We start from the raw sequence: 13,680 nt of genomic DNA, 5'->3' as shown, positions 1-13,680 counted from the left end.
CCTCCATCCATCGTGGCCCTGGTGTCTTCATTTCATCCTCTGCTACCCATCAGCCTTTGGCCAATTTGGCTGAGAATTCAGCCTCTGGTTGGCTCCTGTCTGGGGAGGCCGGCTGACAATTTTATTATTGTCTGAGCCTTTCCCAGATTCTTGTGAGTTGTGGAGCTTTTGCTAGCTATTGATTTCCTGTTTTTTGAAATCGGCTCTGGCAGCTTCGCCTTCTTTACCCACTCGAAATCGGCTCTCTTCATAATAACCAGAAAACATAAGTTAGAGAGCAAACTCATCCAAAGCTTCCTTTTCTCCACAAAATGACCCGTTGGATCCTCTCGGGAAACCCATGGCCAGGGCAACTAAGGCAGTGGTAGTGTCATCGAATGTGACGTTCGGTTTAATAACAGAGTGACAGAGCTGGAAGGGATCTTGGAGGCCTTCTAGTCCAACCCCCACTAATTCTCATGGCCATTGGCTTTGAGAGATGCATAAGAATCACAGCTATCCATCTCATGTAAATTCCAGCCTTTCCCTCTGGGGCTCCCTCTCCGACAAGTGGTGATAAAAGCAGAAACAGACAACAATGGAGCTCACCAGCGATGGGGAAATGCTGTCAATTCTCTCTCTCTCTCTCTCTCTCTCCCTCTCTCTCTCTCTCTCTCTCTCTCTCTCTCTCTCTCTCTCTCTCAACTTTGCTTCAGCCTTTCCTTCTCTTCCAAAGGCCTTGCTGCTGCCTTTGGCTGCTCTCCTTTCTTCCAGCCTCCACCTCTCCCTCTCTTGTGGTTCCACCATCATGGCCCTGGATATATTTTGCAGCCTTCGAAGGAGCTACCAGAATGCCCATCTCATGAGCCATATAAAGCAGGCCTCTCCAACCTTAGCAACTTTTAAGACTTGTGGACTCCCCCAACTCCCAGAATTCAACTGGCTGGAGAATTCTGGGAGTTGAAGTCCAGAAGTCTGAAAGTTGCCAAGGTTGGAGACCCCTGCTATGTGGCCTGAAGGAATGTCATTAGGGCCCGCCTGCCCCAATGCGGTGTGCTGTGTCCCACAGGAACACACTGTTCCTCTGCTTTGCACCAGTGCCGGTTCTTGGCCGGGGTCTCTCTGGACTCCCTGTGCTACAGACCCATCCTCCCAATTTTCTCCACATCTGTGTTCAGAGATAGGCAGGGCAACAGACAGAAGAGGTCGGCACATGGTTCTCTGGGATAATAGCCCAGAATTTCTGGGAACACGGAGGCCCTATCCGCCACCCACAGTTTCATTTCCATCTCTTCAATGGCTTTTCCCTAAATAAGCAACAATAATAACCGAGGCCACCAATCAGGAACAATTCCACCAGCCCCACAGCTGTGTATCCATTGCTCTTCTTCTGATCTCCATTCATCCGCCAATTCTCCAGCATTTTTGGCTTCAGCTTCTCTCCCAGAGTTTGAGGTTGGCAGCCACCATCTGGAAACATTTGGCCGCTCGGCTGGCACTGGACAAGCAGGAGAGGGCATCTTTTCAGGAGCGGCCTAGAGTACCCATTGTTTCTGCTTGCCTCCAGATGCTGAGCTTCTTGAGTTGGTTGCAAGTCAGCAGCTAAGCAGAGGAGAAGAGTGGGGTCTAAGAGCCAGGGGTCTTATTCAGGCAAGAATTGGTTGACATCCTGCCCCCCCCAAAGCATCCTAGCTCCAAATATGAGGGGGGAACCCTCCTTCGCAGATGTGCTCACAAGAAGGCAAGCCATTAATTTACTCAGCAAAATAAGTTATTATTGGATAAGCTGTAATGAAGAGTTGTCTTCCAGATTTTTCAGTCTCTTGGCCACATAAATGGCCTGATTCTGCGGAACTAGGGACAGGCAGCCCCATTCTCTGCTCGGCATAAATATGTAATTATAGGCTTGGCAAACCGCAGGGGCGGGAAGAGGATTCAGAAGTGGTGATGACACCCCTTGAAGCTGTGATTTAAATGTCCAGCAAACCCTTTTCGTTTCCTCTTAAGAAAGAAGCCGAAACAGCCCTTAGGTAGCAGGAAAGCTCCGTCCATCAGCTCCTTCCACCTGAGCTCTCTTAGATCAAGTGGCATTGGGGGGGTGGGGTGGCGTGTACCCCCAGATCCAGAGGTTGCAACCAGACGCAGGTTTTAAACATGCACAAAGAGACCCGTGTCAACTATACGGCTTTGTATTCTGATTCTACTTCTACCGGTTTCTCTGAATGTTTTTAATATTTCTGATTCACCTGATCATCAGAGGAAGCTTTGCAAGCACACCTGCTGTGCAGACAAGAGGATTTCGATCTGTTTCAAAAAGGCCCTGAGGCAGATTTATTTGGGGGGGGGGGGCGTGTAGAATCAATAACATTGACACAGAACTATGATTGGAGGGGAATTTAGTACAAACTATTCTGCAGCGGGTACGTATAAGTCCACCAACAATTGCCAAGATGGATAAATCATGTCACAGGAAATGTTGGAAATGGTACAGAGAAGGAAGATATATTTTTTTTATCTGTGGTAGTGAGATTAAAAAAAAAACACCAATAACACAAAGTACTGGAAAGAAATTGCATCCAAAGATCTAGCATATTTTGAAAATCTCATAAATATTTTTTTATTACAGATGATCGCAAGGAACATAAATGAAAAATATAATTTATTAAGATATGTGTTGATCTGACACAACACTAAAAAAGAGAAGCTTTGCTATCGATAGGATTGAACAACTAAAATAGAAGAACACACAACAAAGGAAAAAATAATGGCCTTTCATTTAGTTATATCTCTGATCTAGTTTATGTAGCTTATCGATATTTATTTATTATTTATTTATTTGTTCATACTTTTATACCGCCCTATCTCCCTAGGGACTCAGGGCGGTTTACAGCCAGATAAAAACATAAATATATACAGAATAAAACATTGATTTAAAAAACTTATTCAATAGGCCGAATACTTAAAATAGAAATATAAATAATAAAACCCCATTTAAAACCAGATTTAAAATTTTTTAAAAATCCTAGTCCAATCCTGCGCAAATAAATAGATGTGTCTTAATATATATATAAATATATATATTTATATATATATAAATGGTATATATAATCCTCGATTTACAAACACAGCCGAGCCCAAACTTTCTCTTGCTTAAGTGAGACATTTGTTAAGAGAGTTTTGTTCCGTTTTACAACCTTTCTTGCTACAATTCTTAAGTGAATCAGTTGTTAAGTTAGTGACGGTTGTAAAATGAATCTGGCTTTGCTCATCAGAAGGTCACAAAAGGGGATCACGTGACCCCGGGACACTGTCCTCGTCATAAACGTGAGTCCGTTGCCAAACTTTCAACTTGGATCACGTGACTACGGGGATGCTGTAACGGTCATAAGTGTGAAAACGGTCATAAGCCACTTTTTTCAGTGCTGTCGTAACTTCAAACTGTCACTAAACAAATGAGAATTTCCTGCGTTCCATTTTCAGCAGACGCCTCGCCAAATTCAAGCAGGAATGGCTCCCCTAAATACAAGAGATCACACGCAAAGTCAGCTAAGGCAGGTAGAAAATGGGCTTTGAAGAAGAAGATGAACTATTTAAAATCCTCACCGTCCTCCAAAAAAAGAGGATCTTGGAATCTTCAGGGCCTAGAAATAGGCCAGTAATTGGGACATTGATGAAATTATGCAGAGAGGAAAAAGTTCTCCGTTTCTGAATCATTTATTCAGCAGGATTTAAATTTGGGAGGGCCTAAACTATAGTAACAAGCTAGAACACGGGACAGACACATGGTAGAAGGAAGTCTCGTAGTAAGTAGATGAAAATTTGAAAAAAGTCCCCAAATCTCATTATTGCCCAACAGTAGAAAGAATTGTTGCATGCAAACTCTGAAGAGGGCCTATTCCAAACAGACCTTGTGTTTTCCAGGAGTTTTGAATGCTAAACCAAGGAGCCGTGAAATAAGTCTTTTTTAAAATAAATGTTTATAACACCTAGGACAAAGGTTTGGTTTTTGTCTCCAGACAGCTTCGTTCACCTGACATAATTGCAAATCTTTCGCCAACTGTTTGTTCTATTTTATTTTGGGGCCATTTCAGGGTGATGCCAACAGATCTGACACAGATGAAGACAAAACATCGACCAACTATGAGGAAGAGTTTGAGAAGCTGAAGGAACTCCATGCTTCTGGTAAGGAGAAATGCCTGGCTGGCTGGGGAAGGCAGCCATTGAGGGCTTCACTTTCCACCCGAGGGGAAAGATCAAAGCTCTGGACAGCCAGGTTAGGTGGAGAGGTTGACCTTTGGAGGGCCGTTAGAGGAAGCAAGAAGATGGGACCAACCAGGACTTCACTGCTTGCTTCTCTTTTTCTTTCCCCAAGAAATTCTGTATTGACCCTCAGAGAAATGGACAACCATTTGTCCAGAGTGGTGTAAGATTTCCTGCTTGGGCAGAGGGTTGGACTAGAAGTGGCTCAAGGACAGAAGAAGCTTCACAACATCTCCAACTCTGGATTAGTTTGCCCAGAGATTACTGAGAAGATCCTGTCTCTTCCCTTGCAGAAATGAAGATGTATTCATTGGCCGTCACGCCCAACGGCCACCTGGAGGGCAAGGGCAGCATGCCCCCGCCCATCATCATGCACACCGCAGCCACCCCCATGCCCACCCCAAAGGGGTCTCCACACATGGACTCGGCCTACCCTTTTGGGGACTCCAGAAGGGGCAGCAACGTCTCGGTGGACCCGCTCAACTTTGACCAGAAATCTTTGGTATTTTTCCAAGAAGTAGCCCACGTGCCAGGGCCGGGAAGGGGTGGGAAAGAGGAACGGTGTCCATTTGGGCAGGTGGGTGCTGAGAAGAAGGTGGAGGAGAAACCTTCAGCCAGGAAAGCCTGAAGCCCTGGTGCTTCTTTGAGCTGGGAGGATGAAGTAGGACAGAGGTCTTCTCCAGCCTGGCACCTTCTGGAGTGGGGACTATACTTCCAAGGATTCCCTGCCAAACCCTGACCTGGTCTCCTCCTCTCTCCCAGTCCAGCCTCCGCAGCTCCCCCTGTGCCAACTGGGGCAGCCGCCGCTCGAGCTGGAACAGCCTGGGCCGGGCCCCCAGCCTCAAGAAGAAGACCCAGTGCAGCGAGCGAGAATCCTTGCTCTCGGGGGAGGGCAAAGGCAGCACGGATGATGAAGCCGAGGAGAGCAAGCTCAGCACTCTCAGTCGGGGGCCCCTGCACCACCGGGCAGAATCCCTGGACTGCCGGGGTGGCTTGGATCTGCCGGAACTCCTCCAGGTGCCCGGGGTGCACCCTCCAGTAGCCATGCTGCCCCTCGAGTACCAGGACTGCAATGGCAAGATGCTGCAGGTGCCCAGCGAGCTCTACCTGCACCTGGATGGCCGCAAAGAGGATCCCTTTGACTACGATGACAACATGGAAGACGTAAGTCCGAAGAAGCCTTTGTTCTTCATCTCCCCCTCCAAGTGAGGCCAGAGGCCAGCTCACCCAGGAGGCAAGGGGGCCTCCAGCCACTCCCACCCTCCAACAACGTCTGGAGTGGCCCAGGGTGGCCTTTGGGGGTGGGGAATTTTGCCTCCTTTAAGGTAGGAAGGGGAGACCCCACAACTGGTTAAAAGGAAGTCCCTTCCTGTCACATACCTACAATCCTCCAGCTGATCAAAGACAGCTGTCAATCCCAAACCTGTGAAGATTTGCAAGCCAATCCAGCCATGGCCCTGGGTGCAAGCTTCCACTGCCTGCCAGAAAGGGGGGTGGAGAAGGACGCCTGTCAGGATTAGATTTCCCAAGGGGGCTTCCTTTCTTTTCTTCCTCTTCCTCCCCCCAGAGTTTCTGCTATAGAATCCGCAAGAACCTGGAGCCCTACAAGCCCAAATGGTGCAAGAATCATGAGGACTGGTCCCTCTATTTGTTTTCTCCTCAAAATCGGTAAGGGCTTGTTCTTCTCCTGTGCTGACCCTTGGGCTGAACCGAGCAAGTCTTCATGTCCTCCTTTGGACATCCTTTCTGGTATCTCAAGGAGGTTTCCATACACCCCACCTTGGTCTCCTCAAGGCCAACATACAGAGTAAGGAAGGTGACCTTGATGGAGGTGTGCAGGAGCTGTTGCAGTGGTTAGAATGCAGTACTGCAGGCTACTTCTGCTGACTGCTGGCTGCCAGCAATTTGGCAGTTCAAATCTTACCAGGCTCAATGTTGACTCAGCCTTCCCTCCTTCCGAGATGGGTAGGACCCAGATGGTTGGGGGCAATATACTGTCTTAGAGAGGGCTGTAAAAGTACTGTGAAGCGGCATATAAGTCTAAGTGCGATGGCTATTGCTAAAACAAGGAGAAGCTGCTTTTTTAAAAAAAGTCCAGAATATCTAAACAACATTTGGGAGAGGTTCAAACTGACACCTCCCTACTTCTGGACTATAAGTAGGAGGCGGTAATGGAACATCACCGGACATGCAAGATTGATCCTAAGTAGACCAGATCAGAAAATTATTGAAAACTGATTATTGATTACTGATGTATTGATGATTGTTGATTATTTAACAGCCAATAAAAGTTATCAGAGTGCCCTGGAAATTTAAATCAAAGCAGGGTAGTGAACGGATGTTGAATCTCCCTGTGGAACTGACCGTATAGAATAACAGGGGCTGCAACTTCTATGGCCCCCATATCACAGGGGCTGCATCAGGTTCCATATGGGGGCTTCCTGGGTTTCCCTTGCAGGGCAGTTGTAGGGAAAAGCATTAACTCGAGTGAAAGAGAAGGGTCTCCTAAATTTGGGGGCTGTGATGTGCTATAAATATCAAGGCGTCCGGCACAGTCTGCAGCTCAGTTAACCAAAAGGGACAGGTGTGGAGCACTTGATGCCTTTTTCCTATTGGCCTAAAAGTGGAGGAATGTTTGGGGGTCCTGGAGGGGCAGCTGACCAGCCCACCTGCCTTCCTTTCAGCCTCCGGGCCAACTGCCAGAAAGTCATCGCACACAAGATGTTTGATCACGTGGTCCTGATTTTCATCTTCCTCAACTGCATCACCATCGCCTTGGAGCGCCCGGATATCGATCCCAATAGCACGGTGAGCTTCCAGATGTTTTGGGGGGGGAGCAGAAGCCTGACACATACACACACACACACGCACACACACACCCAGTGAAGGCTGTTAGTCTTCAGGTTTTTGCTCAGCACAATGGATCCTGTCCTGTCCAGTCAAAAGGACACAGTTCAATGTCAGGACGATTTTCCGAAAGGCAAATTTTTCCATGTCTTTTCCTCCTGTCCAGGAAGGATCTCAGCTGCACCTTTGCTTTTCAGAGAGTCAAGGTGTCTTGTGCTGAGTTGCTGGGCAATCTGACAACTCTTCTGAAACTGAATAGATGGATTATTTGGGGTAAATCTAGGTGTTTCCCCAAGACACAGGCTAGCTGCTGACTCTCCTCAAATTGACTTGGCTGAATGTCCGTGCAATTAAAAACACCAACTCCCAAACCACCTAAATACGATTAAGCAGCTTCAGGCTGCGTGACTTGAACTCCAAACAGTCATTTTCATAAAACCCCTTCAAGGTAAATAAGGTAGGGAAAGGATTTACCAGGATGATCCGGTGAGCTGTGCAGTTTTGGCACAGAAGGCGGGCTGGATTTGGGAATTTAGGAAGGGGTTCACGGAGATTTCCTGGGATTAGGGGCCGAGTCCTTCGCCAGATTGGATTTCAACTCTCTGGTTTCTCTCCTTTTTTGCAGGAACGGATATTCTTGAGTGTCTCCAACTACATCTTTACGGCCATTTTTGTTGCTGAGATGATGGTTAAGGTACCGTCGCTGCATTTCCAATTGGTTCCCCCTTGGATTACTATACAGTAAAAGTCAGTCCAGCCGTTCTAGTGAATGGGAGGATAAATCAAGGAGGGACAATTGTCCATTTTATTACTTTAATTTAGCGGAAGGAGGATATTCTTGAGGGAGACCCAACTGTAAAAGAAATTGCATCCAAGAATTTTTCCACTGCAGCAGCAAAGAGGCCCATGTCAATTTTTCTCACATCTGGCAGAAAAGTTAACCACAACCACAATTTTCTGCAGTGGTGGAAGATTGTGGTTGGCTTTTACTCTTTGCAAAGACCCCTCCTGAACAGATTCTGTCTCATTTCCAGTGAAATGGTTCTTGAGCTTCAACATCCGTTCTCCTTCTAGGTTGTGGCGCTTGGTTTCTTCTCTGGGAAGCACACCTACCTCCAGAGCAGCTGGAACGTCTTGGATGGAATCTTGGTCTTTGTGTCCATCATTGACATCATCGTTTCCATGGCATCAGCAGGCGGAGCCAAGATTCTAGGGGTCCTGAGAGTACTTCGGCTGCTGCGCACCCTGAGACCTTTACGGTATTTGTTGGCCTCCAGAAAAGCAGGAGGCACCTGAGCTAATCACTTCCTCCTCAGGAATAGCAGGCGAAAACCCAAGTCTCCCTCACCTGAACAGACCGTTATGGAGACTGTATTGATCCCCAAACCAACTTTTGCTAAGAAAGAGATTCAAAATCTGTTCTCAAACTTTATCTCAGTGCCAGATTCTTTGATCTGAGAGCCTCGGAGGACTCTGAAGATTCATTTAGAACTTGGGGAGCTACAATTCGTCATTTGCAACTGATAGACCTCTCTTAATGCCTCTGCTCTAGAAAAAGGACCAGGCTGCTGCATTCCTGGTCATTTCCAAATTGCATCCAAATGTGGCATGGTGCTTTAATTAACTCTAGGCATATCACTTAGTGATTTGGCTGCTTCTGTCTCTTTTGCTTTGAACTAAACCTGCTTATCCTATTGAGTATCAACAGAAGGACAAAAGCAATGTGAGAGTGAATGCAAAAACTCAGCGTTCACTTTCCAGCAGTCTCTGGCACAAGGTCCTGTGCTGCATAGATTAGCATGCATGTCTTTCCTGCTTAGCAGCTACATGCCTGTGCCTGTCTCGAGAGCCAAAGCACCCCATTCTTCCCAGCAGGTATGGTAGGTAGAAAGGCCGCCCTTGTTTGCAGTAGGTCGCATAATCGTGCCTGGTGCAAGACCAATACTGGTTTTCCCAGCATTTCCAGACCTTTTCAAAGCAGCAATCCAAATTGCTGGAGATGCTCCATGACAAGCCTCATAGCAGTTCCAGGAACACCAGCCCCGGCCCCTAAGGGTAGGGGGTTTCAGGCAGGGTGGCAGAGACAGGGACACAGCAGACATATTGCCCTGGAGTGAATTTGCATTCCAGCTGTGATGGGTAATAATTTGAGAATTCCCGGCATCTGCAGATGTTTTGTGTTCAGAACCACAGAGAAGCAATTTAGCTTGCTGGAAAGTCAAAAGTAGGATGACACTTTCGATATCTGAAACCGGGCAAAAGGGAGCTGGTTGTTCTGTTTGTCGTCAAGTAACAAGCGAGGCTAGGCAGCTGGAGGAGGAGAAGCGAGTGGGAGGAAGGAGGAGGAGGAGGGAAACGTACTGGGGAAATTCTTCTCTGCTCTCTGCGGGAGTCTGCTGCTTCACATCGTAACCACAAAAAATGCAAAACTAGACCCAAAAAAACAACCCGGCAGGAGTCTTTGATTGCTTTGGTGGAAATAGCCTAAGGAACAGCCGTAGTGCACAACTGGTCCATCTGTTTCTTGCTGGGGTGACGTTTGTGCTAGGATATTCTCAGGGAGAGAGAGATGGCTCTTGGGATTGGCTGGGTATTTGAAGAGATTAAGATATCAGAAAGCCAGCCAAGGTCCACCTTGACCAAGGGGGGAAAGTCTCCAATGGCATCTGAAAGCATTGATTAGGTGGACTTCAAGTCTGGAGACATTTTCTGGGTCCTACAAAGCGGGAACTCCTGGGATACCCCTAAAAAAGTTCCTCTGGGCATCGGGTCTTCCTCTCCACTGCAAGTGAAGGCATTAAGGACCCAAACTTCTCCAAACCAGCAGCATCCTCAAGGGTCCAAACTGGACTTCCTCCGTTTGCTCTCCCCTTCCTTTTAGATCCTGCTTTTCATCCTGCAGCATGCGAGCAAAAATGAGGGATGGGGGAAGAGAACCAGAATGCTCCAAAGTTATAAAATACGGTTTCAAAGGTCTCCGCTGCTTCCCAACTGTCAGTGTCCTCTGGAGGACGGAATATTTCTTGGGGAGTCTGGAATTGGGATGGAAAAAAGGAGATGTTCCTCTCCTCTCCAGGGTCATCAGCAGAGCTCCGGGACTGAAACTTGTGGTCGAGACGCTGATCTCTTCTCTCCGGCCTATCGGCAACATTGTCCTGATCTGTTGTGCTTTCTTTATCATCTTTGGCATTTTGGGGGTGCAGGTAAGACTTTCCCACCACACCCCCTTTTGCTGAGCAAGCAGAGGTGGGTTTCAGCAGATTCTGACCAGCTCTGGAGAACCGGTAGTAAAAATTCTTGACTGGCCCCGCCCCCATCTATTCTCTGCCTCCTGAGTCCCAGCTAATCTGGAGGAAATGGGGATTTTGCAGTAACCTTCCCCTGAAGTGGGGTGGGAATGGAGATTTTACAGTATCCTTCACCTGTCACGCCCACCAAGCCACACCCACAGAACCAGTAGTAAAAAAAATTGAAACCCACCACTGTGAGCAAGATCCACTGAAAGGTTTCTTGATCTCCTTCTCCTTGGGGATCATTCGTTTGGCTTGGCCTGAACGTCAGACTTAGATCCAGCTCTGCTGGAGCTGAGACCCACTTGCCCCCTTCTGAAACCTTGACAGAGTGCGAGCCTTCATATTTTGGTTTGGAAAACCCTTCTTCTCCTGGATCATAAAAGAAACCTCCAAGGGACAGTCCAGGAGAGGAGAGGGACTCCTTGAGATCTGTCTTCTGCACTGACCAACCCCCTGCATCCTAGATGTTCCCTGGTTGTGAAGACCATCACACCTTCCTGCTTGGATGATTCCTCAACGGCCATGATTCAGCACCATCTAACAAAGTCAAGTAGATCTTCCCTAGTTCAGATCCCAGTGGTGCAAGATGGCTGTTCTCATACTGGAAACCTTTGACCCTGTTTCTGATAGGACACCCAGATCTCCTCTGTGGTCAAACCGCTCTTCCCAGTCCTCCTGTCCTCCTGAAGGTCTTCCCAAAATCTAGGCCACCTGCCAAATCAAAGCTGAAGTCAAATCTTCCACCTCTCCTGCTGATTTTATTTGGTTTTCTCCCAGCTCTTCAAGGGCAAGTTCTACTTCTGCGAGGGGATTGACATCCGAAACATCTCCACTAAAACCGACTGCAGAAAAGCCCACTACAAGTGGGTCCGGCGGAAGTATAACTTCGACAATTTGGGGCAGGTAAGAGGGGTAGGAGAAGGGGGACAGAAAGGAAGTTTCTCCAGCCAAGCCACCTTCTCTATCTTCTAAACTTAATTGCATTTTTAATTGAATGTTACACTTTAGAGGTTTCCCAACTCCGAGACACTCTGGGTGTCTTACAGTTTTAAAAGTCAGGAACAACAATCAAAGAACACAGATCATGGATGTCCAGAAGGAAGGCTCCACACCAAATGAGAAAACTCCTTCTGACGGAATCACCCCTGCCTCTCCCAAGGCCTGAGAGGGTTGCCCGGTTTTCAGGGATTTTCTGCACATTTTTTTTTTTTTTAGTAAAAAAGTTTTATTTTTACAATCATGTCAAACAATTCATTCAATGTACAGTTAAATACATTTAGTCGGGCCTGCCCAGTCACCACCCCCCTTTTTAACACTCTTCCCTCTTCTACCTTCTTCTACTTTCCAGACCTTCCTCTCCTTCTCTTATCTACATCCTCTCCTCCCTCCACCCTACACCTTCCTTCTCCCTCTTCTACCCCTCTTCCTTCCTCTTCTCCTCTTTCCTACCTCCTACTCTCTCTTTTCTCCCTCCCCACCGTTCTAAAATGGTAACTGGGCAGACCCGACCCTACATTAATTATATTTATACATCTTCAATAATCCCTGTACATTCACCATCACTTCATCTCTAGCCTCAACCCCCAATTCCCTCCCCTTACCCCCACCCCCACCCCGACTTCCCAGAACAAAATGCAGGGTACCAAAACTAACAATCATAATCTAAAATAATTCCTAAATTATAATCTCTAGTCTCTCCACACTTAATCACACTCTCAATTCCCCTCTCCTTCAGAAATATATCTAATACAAAATATTTCCTAAATTTACTCATATGCTATTCGATATTTTTTTATCTGATACTTATTTTGAATATAATCAATCCACATTTTCCATTCTAAAATATATTTTTCATGTGTATAGTCTTTCAAGTAAGCAGAGATTTTGCCATTTCTGCCAGATTTGATACTTTGAGTGTCCATTCTTCAATTGTAGGTAATTCTTCTTTCTTCCAATATTGAGCAATCAAAAGTCTTGCGGCTGTTATTAAGTTCAAAATCAATTTAGTCTCTATAGCTGTATAGTCCATAATTATTCCTAGTAAAAGAACTGGAGTAAACTTAATCTTCTTTTTCAAAATATTCTGCATAATCCACCATACTTTAATCCAAAATGCTTTAACTTTTTTACAAGTCCACCATATATGGTAATAAGTGGCATCTTCACAATCGCATCTCCAACATTTAGCCTGTACATTAGGATACATACATGACAATTTTTTGGGGTCTATATGCCATCTATAAAACATCTTATAAAAATTTTCTCTCATATTTTGCGCTTGTGTAAATTTAACATTCCTCACCCAAATTCTTTCCCAAGTTTCCAACATTATTGGTTGCTGAAATTTTTGTGCCCACTTAATCATACAATCCTTAACTAATTCAGTCTCTGAGTCTATTTCTACTAATACATTATACATCCTCTTAATATGCTGTTGGCCTTGATCTCTCATTTGTTTTAACAAATTATCCTCAATTTGCCTAACACCTATTTTTTGATCTAATTTCCATCTAGCTTGTAATTGTCCATATTGGAACCATGTATAATTTTTCCCTTCTTCCCCCATCTTTTCTCTAGATTTTAATTGTAATTCCCCCTTTTCCATACAAAGAAGTTCTTTATAGGTAACTACCTCCATCTTTTGATATATATTTATATTTTCTATCATGTGTCTCGGGATTGCCCATATTGGAATCTTTCCATCTAATTTATATTGATATAATAAATCTTCTTCCATCACAATCTGTTCTTGTACCTGCTTCACTTCTCTTTCCTTCACTTCTGTCTCCCTTCTTCTAGCTTCCAATGGAGGAAGACTTCCAACTTTTAATACCTCAGCATAAAATTCTCTTGCTTTTCCAACTGTATTGAGACGATGTACTTTCCCTGCATAATATACTATTATACCAATTGGAATATCCCATCTATATTCAATCTGATGTTTTTTAAGTTCATTCACCAGGAAGGCAAATTCCTTCCTAGCCGTTAACATTTTTGGTGGAATTTCCTTTAATATTAAAATATCTTGACCAGCAATCTGAATCTTCTCCCCCTTATATGAGGCTTGCAAAATCTGATTTCTCACTGTTCTATTTGTAAAATAAATAACAACATCCCTTGGCAACTTTTTTTGCCTTGCTATCCAAGAATTCACACAATATATTTTATCAATTTGATAAGCCACATCTGCTGGACGAGCTGCTAATATCTCAGCAAATACTTCAGAAAAAATTTCCCTTAAATTCTCTTCTTTATTCTCTTTCAAACCACGGATTCTTAGAGCAAATTCCATATTTCTATA

The 13,680-nt window shown here is 45.5% G+C and overlaps 1 protein-coding gene across 1 annotated transcript in view; it reads left to right on the top strand.

The window, feature by feature from the left end:
• CACNA1H (calcium voltage-gated channel subunit alpha1 H) overlaps positions 1-13,680 on the top strand; it is a 149,946-nt gene that overhangs the window by 116,017 nt on the left and 20,249 nt on the right. Inside the window, exons 15-23 of the mRNA XM_058157649.1 lie at positions 4,071-4,161; positions 4,533-4,741; positions 5,002-5,403; positions 5,807-5,907; positions 6,924-7,047; positions 7,712-7,780; positions 8,161-8,345; positions 9,968-10,289; positions 11,157-11,282. Coding sequence (XP_058013632.1) covers positions 4,071-4,161; positions 4,533-4,741; positions 5,002-5,403; positions 5,807-5,907; positions 6,924-7,047; positions 7,712-7,780; positions 8,161-8,345; positions 9,968-10,289; positions 11,157-11,282 — 1,629 coding nt within the window. The remainder of the gene's footprint in view (positions 1-4,070; positions 4,162-4,532; positions 4,742-5,001; positions 5,404-5,806; positions 5,908-6,923; positions 7,048-7,711; positions 7,781-8,160; positions 8,346-9,967; positions 10,290-11,156; positions 11,283-13,680) is intronic.

The sequence above is a fragment of the Ahaetulla prasina genome, chromosome 14 (genome assembly GCF_028640845.1).
Source record: "Ahaetulla prasina isolate Xishuangbanna chromosome 14, ASM2864084v1, whole genome shotgun sequence".
Classification (NCBI taxonomy): domain Eukaryota; kingdom Metazoa; phylum Chordata; class Lepidosauria; order Squamata; family Colubridae; genus Ahaetulla; species Ahaetulla prasina.
The sequence above is the reverse complement of the archived record's forward strand: the minus strand, read 5'-3'. Positions and strand labels throughout refer to the sequence as shown.